Genomic DNA, 17978 nt, shown 5'->3' with positions numbered 1-17978 from the left:
CCGGGAACCCTCCTGTTATCACCACCACTGTTCCGAAGTTCTGGCAAAAACAACCGGACATTCCTAACAAAGCTTGGTGAACTTCTGCACTCTCTTCTCCTCCACACTTCTTCAATTTACACCATGTTCTGCACAAATGATCCTCATACAGCAAATTTACAGAAATGTTTTATTGTTGTTTATGATAAGTCAAAAAAAATAAAATGGGGTTTGCATCTTTGCACTTTTTTCTGTTCCTTGATTTCCACTTTGTTGATCTAAATCAGTGATTAAGCTACTGTGAAGGCATGTTGTTTCTTCCCCTTTTTGTGGAGGAGACCTTGGCGGTGAAGTGACGTACAGTACTGAACAGCTTCTTCATACTTCACTACCAAAGAGTCTGATTTTTTTGGGGGGGGTGTTTGTGTAATTTTCTTAAAGTGGTCTTGAAGGTCTTTCAAAGTTTTTATTTTTTTATTTTTTTTATTGGACTTTGGCTGCTTTTTCACCCATTTCCTGTCCAGTCCTTGTATCTGACAATAGCAACATATTTTGTGTGCTTAAAAATGAGAAAACAAAAAGAAATGCCAGCAGTCTGGAGAATGAAGGTTGAGAAGGTCTGGTTGTTTGTGATACGAGGAAATGATATTGTCTTCCATGTGGCAGGAAGCTAAACAGCCTGGCTGGGTGAGAGGGCTCTTTGACAATACTGGTAGCCTTTTTCTTGCATTCAGAGAGGGTGTAGTGGCTATTCTTGTATCACCATTAGCTCCAAAAAAGTTTGAGACAGAATAGCCTTGTGGAGGAGGTTCTCAACGCACAAAAAATATAAGCACTCGCAGAGAGATTTCTTGTTTCAAAAGTGCGGCATTTAATTTTCTTATTGAATTTGACAAAATATTCTCCGAGCTGACTTCTTACAAATCTCAAAAATAAACAATTTTGTGGTAAAGAAAACTGTTACACGCCTCTCTCCTGCACTGCAAAAAAACCAACAATCAGCCCTGCAGCAGCTATCTTCATAATCATCGCTGGGGGCTGATCTCACTGGGTGGAGCCATAAACAACAAAATAAGAAGAAAACAAATAGTTCTTCTGCAATTTGTAATATTTAACATAGTTTTAGATCAATATTCACCATTTAGCAAATGATTAATTTATTCAATACATAATTGACCAGAGGGAGACCCCAATGACAGTGTCCAGGGCTGTGGGAAGTAGTGGTGCTGAGGGTGCTGCTGCACCCTTTGATGGATGCCAGAGGACATCCAAATATCTAAAGAATTCATGAAAAAATACACACTGCATGTGTTTAAATTGCAATAATATTTTGATATTACTGAGTTTTATACATCTGGTATATACTCAACTCTTTTTTGCAAATCTGTGTTCAAAATTTTACAACCAATTAAAACGTAACAGTGTGCAGATTCGTACCAGGTCATGATTGCAATTTTAAAAATATTGTCTATCCAAAAAAACTAAGCATACTTTTCAAATTAATATTTTTTTCAAAATATTCATCCATAATCAAATAGGACATCTTTCACTGCCAGTGTGCATTTTATTAGCATATAGATTCTAATGTTCTTCATGTGGGTGTTTAGGGTCATACAATTCCCACAAGCTCATATTCATGTTATCTTTGGTAATTTTTATAGATTCAGCTAAAAAAAATGGTAACAAATTTTGTCAATTTGACATGTTGCTGGTAACAAAGTACTAAAGAATCCAATCTTGGAATGGGTCGTGGCTAAGTTTTGTGTCGACACAAATCAAAAAGCATATTGTTTTTATCAGCTTTTGTGGCCAAAGACTTAAAGTATTGTTTGTTCTTGTATGTTTGTATTTTCTTTCCATCGTCTTTAAGTCACATTCTTCCCGTAGAGACAATGAGCTGTTGTATTCAGTCACCGTAAATGACACTGTTACAACCAGCTTTGTTTGCTGGTTTTAAAACATTTTTCAGTTTACAATTTAAAAAAACAAACAAAAAAAACAGTATAGATGCAAAAATGTTACTGATTTGGAGTAGAAAAACAGTAACAGTAAGATAACTTTTTTTCCAACGGTAACAAATGCACAAGTTAAATGTTTTTTGTTTGTATCTAAATCTCTTTTTAGGAGGACAAAAAAATAGGTTATTTTTCTTTCTACAAATTACCCCAAAGTACTGTACTCATGAACTAGAATTAGAAAAATGGTTTTAAGAGTCATCAGTGTGTTCGTTCATTAAAACCGGAACTTGGTGGTGTTGTTAGTCATTCAGGAAATGAATGTGCACCCCACCAATATTAAGCCCATTTTCTGCAGCTACTTCCTGTGTTTTGTTGTAAACCGTTAACCGTTATGAATCTTTTAGCTATACTTCCCTGTTTTGTGTTAATAGTCACTGATGTCAGGTTCCTTTTTTTTATTTCAAGTCTTTTTTTTAAATCCGGTTTATTGTCTTTGCCTTCCATTATCATTTGGTGGCTGAGTCTTCTTGTTGTCACTGATTTGCTATTAAAGGTGGAAGAACTTCACAAGACCTTACCCTGTGTGATTAACATCATTTATATTGGAAAAAATAGCTTGTTTAGGAAATAGTAAAAACACGTTTAAGATAAAACTAGCACTAGCACACAAAATTTTAGCTCAACACCTGTAAAACTGACTTATAGTCATTTTTGTGTTTGCTAAGGTTGATTAGCTGTAGCCGCCATCTTAAATCAAGTTGACTCCGAAAGTTATTAAGGTGTAGATGTAAATCCAGTGATTACATTCTGAACATTTAAAAAAATAATAGTCCAGTGGTTCATGAGCTAATTTGCTAACAGAAAACAGGCAAACAAACATGCACACACACAACACAGGCCCACATGTCTGAGAGGAGGAGGTGGAGGCTCAGAAAGAACCTTATTTGTTTAAAATATTTGATATGTATTCCTTTCTAGTCCTGAACCCGCCTTCCCTAACCTCTCCCCAGATCTGCCCCGAAAATAATGCCTCATTTATGGCATTCATTAACTCACTGGCAATAAAAAGATCAACTGAGGGCTACAGTTGTGATTCACTCATCATAAGACCATGTACTTTACCCCTCCGTGGTCTGTTAATATAAACTTATTTTTACTGATTGCAGCAGTACTCTCCTTCCATGACTTTTGAGCCATTTTGTTTATCTTATGAAAATGCTGGTACAGGTGCACCCTCACACAATGTTCAGCGTGAGAGGTATAAACCTAGCCCCTAATAAACAGCTTTTTCATCAAAAAAATGTTGCCTCCCAAACTGGAGGAACTGGATGATCCACTGCTCTGCCTGTAATTCTAATGGCCCACACGTGAGTCTACAGTTTACAAGCAAATCACTTGTACCTGGTTCGAAAGATTTTATAGCTTGGTCATTTTGTATTTTATTTATATATATATATATATATATATTGAATAATGTGATAAATCCACATTTTGCTCACTCTTCTCTTTCTGTCACAGAATGGTTACAAAACTGTTTTAGCATCTCCGTTACTGTCATCTAAAGCAGGTGTGGGCAGTGAGTCAATATATTGAACACATGGCACCATTCATTTTAATTTACAGATACAGATTTTTGGGCTCATAATGTCCCCAAGAACAATAACATCAATTGCTGTTGCACAATGACCAAAATAAATAAATAAACTACAGGCCTCAACAGTAGTTTGCAACAGCAGGATACACTCAGCACACATATTTGTAACAACAACTATAGGTTGTTAAAAATAAATGCGTATTAAGAACGATAACTGTGATTTGACAAATTATTTGGAAATTAAAGTGTCAGGTCCTAAATAATTTATCTCAAAATGTCAATGCAGCCAGAAAGCATAGCATTGTTTGTGTGTTTCTTTTTAACACTACTACTACTTCTTAGTAGGTGGACTTTTTAATTTCATGTTTGTGTGTAAGCACTGTTGTTCACTCTGTTCAAAATATGGCTGAAGTTCGTGAAGTGGAGAATTAAGTGTATTATAGAAAAAGTCGTGTTTTTAGCATCAACACTTGCTTGGTGTTTTGGTTTCTCATGGCACACACTGATATTCTGTTCTAGGTAGGTAGGTAGGTACATTTATTTATATAGCACTTTTCAGCACAAGGCAACTCAAAGTGCTTTACAACACAAGAACAAAATTATAGACAAAGTTACAGAACATGATAATGACAGGTACTAATTGTCTAAATAAGCTAAGCTAAACCAACAGATCTAAGCATGAGTAAATGTACGGAACTAAACTAAGCTAAAACTAAAACTAACAGTACCAAACTATTTAAAAGTACCCCAGGCCCGCTATACAGCCGAAGTAAAACCAGACACATCTAAGCATGAGCTAAGACAGTCAAAAATAGTAGCTAAACTAAACAGATCTAAGCATGACTAAATGTACAGAACTAAACTAAGTGTACAGGAAGATAAAGCTAAACTAAACAGTACCAAATTTCTAAATGGTACCAAGGCCCACTAAAACAGCCGATGTAGTAATTACTAAGATAGAGAAAGAGGGAAGGAGGAGGGGGGAAGTGAGAGAGATAACAAAAAAGGAGTGCGACAGCAGAGTATGAGTATGAGAATGTGTATGTTTGTTTCCATACTGTACGAGGCGGTGTGATGCATTTGTGTGTGTTTGTGTGTGTTTGCAGAAAAGTCCATGAATCACATTCACAGATGTTCACAGGCAAGAGGGCAACGAGCTTCTGTTGACATAAATTCCAGGGAGAATTGATAAGACTACTATCCCAGATTCAAACTGCACCATCTTTTCATTCAATACATCTGAGTGAAAAATGTTTGGCTTGTCATAAAGGGGTGACAGTGGGTCCTGAAGCCAGGCCAGCTGAGAACCACTTTTCTAGACCGGATGGTGCACATCATGCAAATTTAATTAAGTTCAAGAGTTTTCAAAAGCTAACTATTTTAATGTCTAGTCTATGCTCAAGATAACTATTTATTATCCTAACTTATCAATCTTCTTTCCAGATGGCTCACAAATGTATGACATACCTCAAACTGACTTTGGTGGCGGGACTATTGTTTATAGTCATCTTTCAATTTTGGATCCCTTCATCCAGCTCAGGAGTTGATATCCGGCCAAGACAAGGCAAACTAGAGGAGAAACTCTTCAGTGAGAAAACTGAAGACCTCATCAGCGGTTATCCTGACATCGCTTACCATACAAAAGAAGATGTGGCAAGGTTTGTGTCTATGTGTGTGTTAGCTTAACTTTTTCAAAGAAATTTCTCTTTTTTTATGTCCTTCCTCTGCAACTGTTTACTCTGTCTCTCAACACAGTCGTTTGGCTCAGAATGCGTGCCTATGCTTGCCCGATGAAGAAACCTTTCATATACCGTTCTCCAATCTGCTCTTCCCTCGTGTCTGGGCCCACAACCTCCAGCAGGCATTCTTAGAATACTATCCTGATCCTGAGATTGTAAAGCGTCATAGGGCTCAGGAGTATGACAACTTTCAGAGGAGGTAAACATCTGATAACATACGTAAGACAAGCACGGTCCTGTATTTTAAAAGAATCACAAATCTCATAATCGGCACTACAAGGAATGTCTGAAGACACTGGTTTACAACCAGCTTAAACTCATTACTTTAGTTCTTGCAGAGTATGCATTCAAAAAACAATTTGACTTAAGTTTTCCAAGTATAAATGATCTTACAACATTTTTCAAGGCAAATGTTTTTATTGTGTTGTAGGCCTACAATTTCAGACTGTACCTTTCAGAGAGACATTTTTGTATGTGTAAGATCACACGTTGTGATAAACTATGTTGGTATTTTCTCAGCATTCAAGCTGCTTCACTGAACTGATTAGTTAAACAAAATGCCACAAAAGGGTAGCAATGAAAGTATGCAAATAATATCCTGATGTGTTTTTAATAGAAATGTGTGTTTTTAAATCTTCCACAAATTTACGTGAGCGTGGCCAGAACCAGTTATTGATGCATAGATTGAATTTATTTGTCTTTTTGAATATTTGTTTTGACTATTAATGAAAAAACACAAGAATTAACAAATGTTTTGCATAGCTTTTAACACAAAAATATCTGCCGCATACCACTGAATGTTGTTCATAATCTACTAAAATCATAGGTTTGCACAGCATTATGCTGAAGTAAAAACAGAAGTGAGATACTGGTCAACCAGACTTCCTGACTTTAAGGCTGGAAATTTACAAAACTTCCATTATCTATCTGCTTATTAAGGAGTTCATAACTTGAGTTACTCCAGAATAAGTATGTTTCTTGACTCTTTATCATTAAAAGGTGTGAAATTTAAACAAGTAACAGTATATGTTGTCAAGAAAAAGCAGTGAATCTTGTCAAATCAGAAAGGTTTTTCTCATCAGACATTTTGTCATGATGTAATTTGATTATATCTAGATTACATTTGACAGTTTAAGAGAAATCTGACAGTACAGTCATTTCAAAAATTGGTTGTAATTTAAAACAAAACTATCTGGCAATGAGCTTGTGTCACAACATGTCCACAAAAATAAGAATTTGGTTAAAAAATGAACTCAGTCGTGCCTTAATATGTATGCTATGTTTGTTTTTATAGGTCATACAGTCCAGCAGATTTGCTTAATATTGCTGAGGCCAACAACCCTCTTCAGTATCCCACCCAGGGTGTGGAGGTGCAGCCCCTTAAAACAATCTTCATTCCAGGTAATAACACATTTAGTATTACACCATATTAAAAAATATAACTTTAATTGATTTATATTCCAATTGTTTTCACAGGTCTAGGACTCAAACAGAGAGAAAGCTCCAACTATGAAGTAATTTCTTTCTGTTAAAGTTTAAGTAATAAGTTTTTTTCAAGTCCAATGTTTTTTTTGTTGTTGTTGTTGTTTATTTTCCTTCTCCTATACCAGGTACAATTGAAGGCGACGCTGGGAACCTTTGACGTCGCTGCCACGGTGGACATGGTCTCCATTACAGGAGAGGGGGAGCAGCAAATGACGCTGTCAAGTCGTCTTCTGTCTTCTCTGAACAGGCAGCTGCAAGTGGTCACCTACACAAACACCGTGTTTCATCCGAAGACGGCAGATTTAAGTAAAGTTGTCATTTCGATACAGCGCTGACACTAGAAAGTCGTGTGGCCATTTTCAGACAAGTAAACAAGAAAACCCAAAGCTTTCTGACACTTCGGTAAAAAATGTGGTTAAATAAATACTCTTCCAAAAAAATTTAAATTGTAAGGTTTTCATTTTACCTCCTGTCATTAGATTAATCTTTCTATTTTGATGGAAGAGGTTGTGTTGGGATCATGTTGGGACCCTGACTCAAATTGTAGCATTTTAAAGCTTGATTATTATACTCTACGATACCTAGAACATCTGCTTACTTCTAATGAAGGATTTCAACTTGAATTTATGTAATTTTTCCTGCTTTATTTGACAGTTCAGTTTGCAACTGAAGGTCACCAGTCATTTTTTACCATCAAAATTGGTCACAAAACTGTTCCCAAACTTTACAAGTCTGGATACGGTGAAGGTTGGTGAGCATTTACTGTCCACAATTAACAGTTTAAATCACTGCAGAATGTTTTATTCAATTTTCTGTTTGTTTGTTTGTTTCTGCTCAGAATACAACATTACATCTTTAGTTACCATCGCCACAAAGACCTTTTTACGCTACGACAAACTGAAAGATCTCATCGACAGCATAAGGCAGTTTTATCCCAAAGTTACCATAGTGATAGCAGATGATAATGAGCACCCCCAGCCAGTGAAGGGTCCTCACATTGAACAATACATCATGCCATTTGGAAAGGTAAAGAAGATTAAATGACCCTTTGTAATGTTTTTGTGTCGTGATGCCCAACTGTTGCGGATAAATATGTCGCTCCTTTAACTTCACAGGGCTGGTTTGCTGGAAGAAACTTGGCCGTGTCCCAGGTGACCACCAAGTATGTGCTCTGGGTGGACGATGATTTTATCTTTACTGCAAACACCAAGCTGGAAAAAATGGTGGAGATCTTGGAGAAGACCACTCTGGATCTGGTGAGACACATGCCGGCCACAGCCAGTATAAATGTTTTCTGAAACATTCAGGCAAATATTTACTTAAATTGAAGCAAAAAAAAAAAGAGACCCTGATAGCATCAGTGGCAAATCTCTTAAATTATTTCAGCTTGCATCTCCTAAATAAATAAAAATCTAAGAAGTATCATTATTTATCACAATATTCATACAGAATACTTTGGGTATGGAACCTAATATGCATGCTATGAACTGACCCATTCATACAGTGCGCACAGAGAATTGCAGAAGTCACAGACTGCGGTTTACCTTATCAAAGTGTTTGTTTTTTTGAATGTGTTCAGGTTGTGTAATACTAGTAGATCAGCATAAACATAAAGAGGTAACTGTGCATGTGTGCATGCAACACAGTCCGTAAACACAACAGAGGTAAAGAGTGTCTTGTTACATGTAAAACACTTTTAATCAGATAGTTGTGCATCTGCACACCTATTTTTATTTTTATTGCCCCCTTTTTTTACATTTTGAAATTCTATAGTAATTGAGACTGCACGGGATTTTTAAATGCATAACAGCTGAGCTTTTTGAACACATCAGTGGCACTTTCTGCATCATAGGATGTGTTGGAAAATGTGTTGGTTTTTTTTTCCTTTTATTAGTTTGTTTCACTCTGTTTACACACACATTCTGATTTCCTTAAGCTTGTGACAGTATTGGTGATGATTTTTCTCACCTTGACTTTAGGTTGGTGGTGCAGTGAGGGAGGTGACGGGCTACACTGCCACCTATCGTCACACCATTTCAGTGGAGGAAGGAGGACCGGATGGGGACTGTTTACATTTCAGAGATGGGTTTCACCATGTTATTGAGGGATATCCCACATGTGTGGTAGCAGATGCTGTCATTAACTTCTTCATGGCTCAGACAGACAAAGTGCGGCAAGTTGGCTTTGACCCCCGTCTGTCACGAGCAGCCCATCTCGGTTAGTCCTTATTGTGTTTATTTATTTGTTTATTTGTTGTTTTTTTACATACTGCTGAGTAACTTCACATCATGAATTAAACTAAATCATAAAATGTTCTTTCGTTGCTGCAGAGTTTTTCGTGGACGCTCTGGGCTCCCTCCACATCGGCTCCTGTAGCGATGTTATTATAAACCATGCATCAAAGATCATCCTGCCCTGGAGCAAAACAGAAACCCAAAAGAGTTATGAAAAGTTCCGATACTCCTCTGTTGGAGTGGATAAAAATCTTCATAATGAAATCTATTATTTCAAGAACAGGTTCAAGTGCATGACCAGTCAATAAAAACAAGACTCTTGTTGGATTAATATAAGGGGAAAAAACAGTGACTGCTGTGGCTCTCAGGGAAAAAAAACTTCAGATACATATTTGTTGATTTTGTTTTGTTTTTAGTTTGTTTTTGTTTTTGCAGCTCAAAATCTTTTAAATAAACTTTGTGGGTCTTTTTTTTGTTGTTGCTCCGAACGAGGTATATTACAGACAAATCAAGTTGTTTTAGCAAGTATTTTGTGAGATCATCAGTGTGGTTTATTTATTTAATTTTTGCACATTGTCAAATTTCATAATATAAATAAAAATAAAGTAGTAAAATTGCTTAACATGCATGTCTTATATGGCTACATTATTGCACAATACGGTATTTATACTTTTAATACAATGTATTCTGAGTTACAGGCAGTAAAATGTCTGATTCTGGCTGATTATGTTTGAGTTCAATTGGTTTCACATGAAACTAACTTTTGCTGTGATTGTGAAATCTTACTTATTGTTTGACATTTTATTTTGACAAACCGCTTGCAATGCAGCTGTTTCACCACAGGATGGAAACAAAAGATCAGATCTTAACAAGCTGCACAGAGAATCATATCCATTCAAACTCTTCATTTTTCTTTATTAGACTGAATTTGATAATAGTCTTTATCTTGTTGTGTTTGTGATTTAACAGGAATTTATTGTTTTGTGTTTTTTGTTTTCTGAGAAGGGTAAATATAAAAAATATATATTTTGTTGTGTAATACATTTCAGAACAGTAAGTACATGATAGCTATACCTTTTCTCTTTATTACCCATACAATCCTATTTATAGATAATTCCATTTTTTCTTTAAATGGCAGACCTACACTGCAGAGTTTACAGAAATATTTTTTTTTTTTTAACCATGCTCCTGCACGTATGTTTGTGTTAGCAGACCTGACTGTGAATTCTGGCTTTGTAAACATTTGGCCAGATGCTCGTGCACCATGTTGTAATTGAAGTGGACTACTTCCTGCCAATTAGTGAAATACTCCTTGAGCTTTAAAGAAAAACCCCAAAGGGTACAGTATCTAGAGGCCTCCTTGAAATATGCACAGGAAAAAATTAATAACTTGGCTATCCAACATCAAGCAAGGACATAATTAGGTTTTTCTTCTTTTTCTTTAGTACGATGTTGAACTCACAGTACATGTAGTTTTATCAGGTCAAGGTATTAGAATTGAGATAAAAAGCAGTGAGAGGAACAACTTCAGCTGTTGGACAGAAGAGGGCAGCATGACAGTGAGGTAAGACATCACTTTTAATCAACCTAAATGAAGATTTCATCTTGACTTGATCTACTTTTCTTAGAAAGTGTTCTCAAAAGCACGCTGAGGCACGTCCATTGCAGATATTTGTTTCATTCATGTTAAATAAGACATAAATCTGCATGTTGGATGAATCAGAGTGTTTTAGACTTTTCATCTTTCATCAGGCCAGAAACACAAATCTACAGTATCTCTGTTAATACAAAGGCTTCTCTTCTTCTTCCCTCTTCAGATATGAAAAAATGTGACGTGCTTCACATTCCACAGAGAACACCCATACCCTCCAAGATTATAAATCCCAAATAACAGCGTCAATCCAAACGGTTACATCAAAATCTAATCTCATTTTTAATATTTATTGATTGCCTTTCACATTTCTCAAAACAACGAAAAATAAGAACAACAAAAACTATCCTGGTTCTTTTTTTTTTTTTTTTTTAAAGAAAAACTTTATTCCTAAAAGCCTCTGGATGGCAGAGCTGCTATACAAAGATCATTTATTAAATTCTTAGTTGAGTTCCTCAGGTTAAAATACTGGATAAGTAAAACCATTATGGAAATATATTTTCTTTGCACACAGAGGCATATTCAAGTTCAACTTCCAAACTTTATAAATACTAAAGAGTTTTAACTAACTGTTCAGTGCACTTTGTATTTTATAGTCACTAAAAAGCAGAAAATAAATATTTCAATGCCAAAACACAGAATATGACTGTGACATACCAGCTGAGTAAAACCAAATGAGAACAAGTTAATAAAAAACAGTGGTATAGACATCTTTTTACTGATTACTGCATGACAAGTTTCGTGTGTTGTGAAAAATATACTGTTAATTACAAGTTATTGTAATTAACTGTGCTACAACAGGCTACTGTTTCTTTGAAACACTGGTATTCAGTACAGTCTGACCCAAATGCTGCACTGCTGGTAGTCCGGTGATGGACGTTATCTCAGTCCAAACACGCTCGACCAGTTTTTGTTCCAGACACCTGGCTGAGGTGAGCAACTCTCCACTGTCCTCCTGCTTCATACCCAGACCGTTGTGGTGTGCTCTGGAGGTTTTTCCTACGACACAAGCCAGCTGTATTATTATTTCTTTTTAAATGACGCAGAAAGCTTGTATATTTTTGCAGACTGGCCCTCACCTTCTGTTGCTGAATGTACATCACAGCATCGTGAACGGTGACGAAAATGTGTTGAGGGTTCATGTGGCTCATCAGGCCGCTTGATGTCAGGATCTTCAAGACATTTTCTAAAAGACAGCTCATATTTAAAATAAACATGTAGTGATAACATAATGAAGAAAATCATTAAGAAATATGCATATAGGGTAACTAAGTCTCACCGTTGCAGTTGGCCAAATACACATGAACGCCTATTTTCTGGCACTCGGTGCACATCTACAAAAAGCCAATAGCAGTCACATTTTTAAGAAGAAAATGTTTACTGTGAGATGTAATCCTGCCTTTGGTTTGTTGGCTAACCTGTGTGAAGAGTCTCGCTCCGGCAACATCAACAAATATCACACTGCTGCAATCAATCAGCACAGCCTGGACATCACTCTCTGATCTTTCTGCAAAGAAACACAACTGTAGCTCACCCTGATAATGTGATTACAAATTTCTTCCTAATTTTTCAAGAGGCTTACCTGATTTAAAGAACTCATTTTCTGAGGAAAATGATGTGTTTGCGATGCCTCTCTCCTAGATACGAAACATAAAATGAAGCAGTTATTTACAGTGACTGATAAAATCTGTAAATCATCTCGCTGTAGTTAGGCGTACCACAGTGCTGACGGTGGTTTCTCTGTCCCGCTTCTCCACAGCCTTCCTGGCTTTTTCTCTGCTGCGGATCTTCTCTGGCGTCAGGCCCAACAGCTTGCTCATTTTCTCCCTGAAGAAGCTCCGGTTGCCGTAGTAAATGGGCCCGTTGTAGGTCAGGATCTTCACCCCAGGCACTTCATAACACTGAAGAGGAAACAGAATAGTCTCATTTTTTATTTGTTTTTAGAAACTCTTCTTGCATCATCGCAGACTTTGCTCACCTTGTTGTGATTCTCCACAGGTCTGTATATTTCAGTGTTGCTCGCTCGTCCAAGTACTGAGCATTCAGCCCTGTGGGGGTCAATAAAAAGCTATATTATTTAGCATTTTTAAACTAACACATGATCCACCCAGCCTGAGTCTTTCAGTGTTTAGTGACTGTAAAAAATTTACTTACAGATCATTTCTGGTGCATGTGAGCAAGGTGGTTTAACATTACAGATAAAATGATGACTCCCACAGTCAAAACGTTTGCCCAGAGCTACTGTTGCTGTTGCTGCCCTGTACTTGTTGAGAAGGAATAGAAAATGTACCTTTGTGTGCGACAGATCACAGTCATCATAGAGAAACCCACTCCGATAGCCAGACCCAGGTCCACATTGAGCACCACCACAGAGAGCCAGGTCACAACCCAAACCATCTGCCCAAAGACAGACATACAGTAACCTCACCAAATAAAAAATTAAGCATCAGTCAGCGTCAGTCATGGGGGATTGTTACCAAATAATCTGAGTAAAACTGCAAAAGTGACTTGAATAATACATATTAGCTGGAAGGCTTTTTTAGTTCAAATATCCTCACGACTTTCCCACTGCAGTGAAACAAGATCACAAAAATCTAGATTTTTCTCTTTTTTCTCATCTTTGGTTTTGATGCCAATAAAATGCCCTTACAAAGTCCAGCTTGCTGATTCTCCACAGCTCAGGTAGGTCTTGGAACTGCAGGAACATTTGCCTGAGGCTGGTAACATTGATGCATGCCAGGACCGCCTGAGGACAGAGAAAGTAGATGGTAAGAGTGGAAATAACCCCCACTCCTTCTCATAGACTTGCACAGACACACACTTGTGATGTGGACAAACCTTGGGTAGGAAGTAAAACAGTGGTCCAATCAGCAGCAGGACGATCAGAACAACCAGACTGGTGAAGAGGGCAGAGAGCTGCAAGAGGACACACACAAATGCATTCATGAAGTCAAGGAACAAGGTTTTATCAACATTAGTTCATAAATTATCATTAAATATTAGTTTGGATCATTTGAAGTAGGGTTCCGTGCAATTACCATCTTACCTGTTGTAGATAGCTCTTTGGAGAAATAGTTCCATTTAGACTGGACTGATGAGCTTATGGCTAGTAGGAGCATGGCCCAGACCATGCGGATCACTCAATCATAAAATAACTTCAGTGTCAAAAAATTTGATTGAGGTTCATTTAAATGCGATTTTATAAACATTTAAAATCATCAGTTTTGAATGACATGGTTATACCACAAAATTCCTGCTAGAAGTGCCCTGGGTGGCACAAAAAGTGCTACAGCTAGCTGCTACTGTCACCATTTGTCCTTGCAAATATCCATTAAAATACTATGTAAATAGCAAAAATTTAAAAACACAACAAAGTAAAGGTTTATAAAATAGCATTTCCATGAACTCTTATGGAATTTTTAAGGCTGAAGTTTTTTTTTAAGACAAAAGCAATCAACTTTGGTCCCTGCTTCATTCTGACTAGCCATTAGCTCATCATTCTGGTCAGAATTGAACTGTTTCTTTAAAGTAAGGTAATTCAAAGAGTTATCTGCAACAGATAGGATATTATTTGTTTCTTAAAAATATTTAAATTAGTTCTTAAGTATGTCTTTATATGATTATTGCACATGCCTGTGTTTAAAGCAGCAATTAAAATAGTTTTTAAAAAGCTAGCACCACTTTACAATAAGGGTATGTTCATAAACAGTTTTAAGGCTTCATAAATAGGTTATTCGTGAGTTTGTAAACACCTTATCACACCTTTATATACTAAAACAAACTTTGTTGCTTATAGTGTTTATATGCAGATAACTTACTGACACGTTTGATAAGTAAATTAAAACAACACTGGTAAACTAAGATTGGGTCTGTCTTTTCCTTTCTATATATTTCCTGTAACTGTTTATTAATGGTTTGTCTGGTGTTTGCAGCTTGATTATTAACTGCATCACAACCTAATATTTAGTCATTTGTTTTTGTAAAGTGGTACCAAAACATTTGCTAGTTTTGGTTTTGGTGCAACACTTTTGTTTATGTTAGAGCTTCAGTTCAGATGTCACAAAATAATTAGTTGTGGCAACAACACCAGAGAAGGATCATAAAATTGATTTCATGCACACTACCTGTGTGTATCCCCCAGCGCTCTCAAGGATGTTCGTGGTGGCCAAAGTGGCTGAGCTGGGGAAGCAAGTAAAAAAGGAGGAGACGGTGTTGGAGATCCCGTGAGCCAGCAGCTCCTGAAATCACAGATTCAATGCAAAATGTTCACACCCTGGCAAGAGTCCGACCTGACATTGCGTCAAGCAGCTGCATCATTCTTGTATTTTACCTGGTTGGGATGTATAGAGTATCCATGTTTGTCAGCATAGATCATTGCCAGTGAGACAGACACAGCATATCCTACAAACGTTATGGCAATGGTGTCACCAGCAATGGCAGGAAACATGTGGAAGGCAGGTGGCTGTGGCCTTGGGAATCTGAGGATGAGACAGTTGGTAAATATTAGTCAAAAATGTTAACTTAGTTCATAAGAGCTTTCATTTGTGATTATTACAAAGATTACCCAGCTGGAATGTGGCCGACTATCTCAATGTTGTAAGAAGAGTCTAGTGAGGAGGCATACGTCACAAACGTAGCGATAATCACCTGAGAAGGGGAGCACAAAACCTTAAGTTACGAGCAGTGACGTTGAAGTTGTTAAAGTCTTGTCTTCAGAACTCAGCTGACTGACCGTGAGGATCTCCACGGGGATCGGAGTGCGCAGGCGGTGTCGATAACGTGTGTTGACCTCTTTAACGGGAACCAGAACAGCCAAACACACCAAAGAGATGAGCAGCTCAGCCGTGTTGGTGTGAGCCAGGTTCTCCATCACTACTGCCAAAGTCTGAGAACACAGCGCAGTGAGCAAACTAAACATTCACTTAAAACAATGAAGGGAGATTACATTTCTACATAAAGTAGCAAGACATGAGCTGATCACCTTGAAGAGGGAAAAGGTCCCAGTGTGCCGAGGGAGCCGCAGACCCAGCATGCTTTGCAGCTGTGAGATGGCAACATGGAAGGCAGCGGCACTGGTGAAGGCTTTAACGATTGGCTCTGACAGGTAGGTGGAGAGGAAGCCCAGCTGAAGAACAAACATGCAGAGCTGGGGAGCAACAAAGCCTGATAAGAATCAAAAAACTCACAAAGACGAATCTGTCATCTCTCTAACAACACATAACATGATTCCGTTTTAATTTGTTCAGACCACGACTTTCTGCACCTGACTCACCATAATGATTCCTGAGAGGAGTGCTACCGCCGAGGCCACGCCAATTCTCTGGGCCTCAAACTCTGCCGCTTCAGGCGAGCTTGAGTTCATCTCCAGAGGAGTGGGAACCAGCTGCTCCACCACAGAGCCTGTCATCAGACTCACCACAGCAAAGGTACCTGACAGGGTAAAGTCAGCCCAGTAACAGCTCAGAACATATTAATTGGCTTCAAAGCAAAAATCGTCGGGATTAAATTATGTCTGATGCATCTAAAATAGATGTGGGTGGAAGTTTTACCTGTAGACACGTGGCGTCCTGTGCCAAAGATCATATATAGAACAACAGGGAAGAAGGAGGTGTAGAGGCCAAATATTGGAGCCACCGAGGTGAGGAGAGCAAAGGCCATGCCTGTTTGGGTGGGGGGAGGGGGAAATTATTATTAACATTTCTTTATTTCTTTTAGGTCTGCATAATATCTCATGCAATATCAATATGTACAATATCTAAAATGCAAATGATTCCAACAAATCACAGATATGAACAAAAATATATATAGGCTTATATTTGGCAATCAGATGGACTCCCACTACTCTAAATCAGTGGATCAGTGGAAGAGTGGATTGGCTTTAGACCCACAAAACAAAAGCCTTAAAGACTTGTGACCCCATCTATGGCTGGTTGAAAGATACAAACACTAATAGCCTTTTAACAAAAAACATTTTTTCATCCATTTCTATCCACTGTTCTAACATGTACAGGTACGTAGGCTTTTGGCAATTCTTTTTAAAGTTAATTTTATTTCTGTCGATTCTCTGAAGACCCAACAGTTGGTGTTTCATGGCCCGCAGTGGGGTCCAAACCTAAACTGGGAACCACTGCTTGTCTCTTATCAATAACCCCAGCTGGCACATGAAGAGTGTTGAGAGAACCTTGAAGACAGAACATGTGGATTTAACGCAAAAGATATCATCATCTCAATATTCAAGGATAACATTGCAGTTGCAGCCCTACTTTATTGTTTATTATTATTATTATTATTATTATTATTAGTAGTAGTAGTAGTAGTAGTAGTAGTAGTAGTAGTAGTAGTAGTATCACTATTATTATTATTATTATTATTATTATTATTATTATTATTATTATTATTATTATTATTATTATTATTATTATTACTATTATTAACTACTGTTTTCTTTAATTAGAAAAAGTAAGACGGATCCTTAATTATCACACAAATCCTGGGACATGCAGTGACAGAAAAGTTCACTAAAGTGTTTGAAATTACCACAGTGGATTTTCCAGTAAAAGAAGGAAAGTCAGAAAGTGTATTTTTACCCTGGAAAACTGTAAAAGTACACTGCTACAATAATACAATGAAACATATATTATTAGTATAATCATAATAAACTAAAATGTTGTCTTATAGAATTGAACATATATAATAGTTGTGTTTTTATTCAGAAAAACATCAAATTTGGTTAATTATTTGTACCAGAAGCCAGTGTTAGTGGTAGTAAATTAATTGTGTGTACAAACCCTGTGGAATATGCAGAATGCCAACAGTCAGCCCGGCCACAGTGTCTCCCACCAGCCATTTCTTCAGCCTGTATGTGGGCAGCCAGCTGAAGATGGGGACCCTCTCCCTCAGCAGGTGAAGGCAGGCCCGCCTCGAACACCTGCACGTCCCGGCGAGTCTGTCCCGGAGCCACAGACCCCCTCCGCTGCTCTCCTCGGAGCCATAGGCCTGCTTGAAGCGGTCCTCCGTGTAAATGTTCCTGTACACGGCCACAGAAGCGCTCATGTCGACCCTGCAGAATCCCTCCCAGCTCCGTGGCTCAATCAGTCAAGGTGTTCTGTCTTAAGCTGCGGTATATGGCAGATTCTTCTGACCTCAGGGGCCATCACATTTTCCTGTCAGACTCTTCCTGGCCAATTACATGGCTCATAGCTCAACTTTCCCCCTCTCTCTCTCTCTCTCTTACTGTGCTGAACAACTTTTTTTTTTTTACATCTTGGGCCTGACTCAAACACCATAAAGGTGTACCAGCTCATTTTGTCCACAGAGATTCTCAGGGTCCTACTGCTA

General features: G+C 37.7%; 2 protein-coding genes across 5 annotated transcripts in view; one reads left to right on the top strand and one right to left on the bottom strand.

Annotated features, from left to right (window-relative positions):
- Window positions 1-9617, top strand: part of b4galnt1a (beta-1,4-N-acetyl-galactosaminyl transferase 1a) — a 12868-nt gene extending 3251 nt beyond the window's left edge. For 3 of the 4 annotated variants that reach the window (XM_037977075.1, XM_037977077.1, XM_037977076.1), the window contains 10 exons: window positions 4975-5189; window positions 5287-5469; window positions 6565-6671; window positions 6747-6784; window positions 6881-7061; window positions 7410-7502; window positions 7594-7781; window positions 7871-8011; window positions 8735-8972; window positions 9086-9617. In XM_037977075.1, coding sequence (XP_037833003.1) covers window positions 4975-5189; window positions 5287-5469; window positions 6565-6671; window positions 6747-6784; window positions 6881-7061; window positions 7410-7502; window positions 7594-7781; window positions 7871-8011; window positions 8735-8972; window positions 9086-9297 — 1596 coding nt within the window. In that variant the 3' untranslated portion in view covers window positions 9298-9617. The remainder of the gene's footprint in view (window positions 1-4974; window positions 5190-5286; window positions 5470-6564; window positions 6672-6746; window positions 6785-6880; window positions 7062-7409; window positions 7503-7593; window positions 7782-7870; window positions 8012-8734; window positions 8973-9085) is intronic. The other variant, XM_037977078.1, reaches the window with a different exon arrangement.
- Window positions 9618-10108: 491 nt separating this feature from the next.
- Window positions 10109-17872, bottom strand: slc26a10 (solute carrier family 26 member 10). The gene is made up of 18 exons (XM_017404233.3): window positions 17429-17872; window positions 16190-16300; window positions 15913-16070; window positions 15622-15786; window positions 15373-15525; window positions 15205-15287; window positions 14971-15118; window positions 14765-14878; window positions 13479-13556; window positions 13291-13386; window positions 12931-13037; window positions 12619-12688; window positions 12359-12541; window positions 12223-12277; window positions 12059-12147; window positions 11920-11974; window positions 11720-11826; window positions 10109-11639 (listed from the first exon to the last, which is right to left on the bottom strand). The coding sequence occupies exons 1-18, from the start codon at window positions 17691-17693 to the stop codon at window positions 11601-11603; spliced, it is 2076 nt and encodes a 691-aa protein (XP_017259722.1). The 5' UTR covers window positions 17694-17872; the 3' UTR covers window positions 10109-11600.
- Between the last annotated feature and the right edge of the window lie 106 nt (window positions 17873-17978).

The sequence above is a fragment of the Kryptolebias marmoratus genome, linkage group LG8 (assembly GCF_001649575.2).
Source record: "Kryptolebias marmoratus isolate JLee-2015 linkage group LG8, ASM164957v2, whole genome shotgun sequence".
NCBI classification, from domain to species: Eukaryota; Metazoa; Chordata; class Actinopteri; order Cyprinodontiformes; family Rivulidae; genus Kryptolebias; species Kryptolebias marmoratus.
The sequence above is the reverse complement of the archived record's forward strand: the minus strand, read 5'-3'. Positions and strand labels throughout refer to the sequence as shown.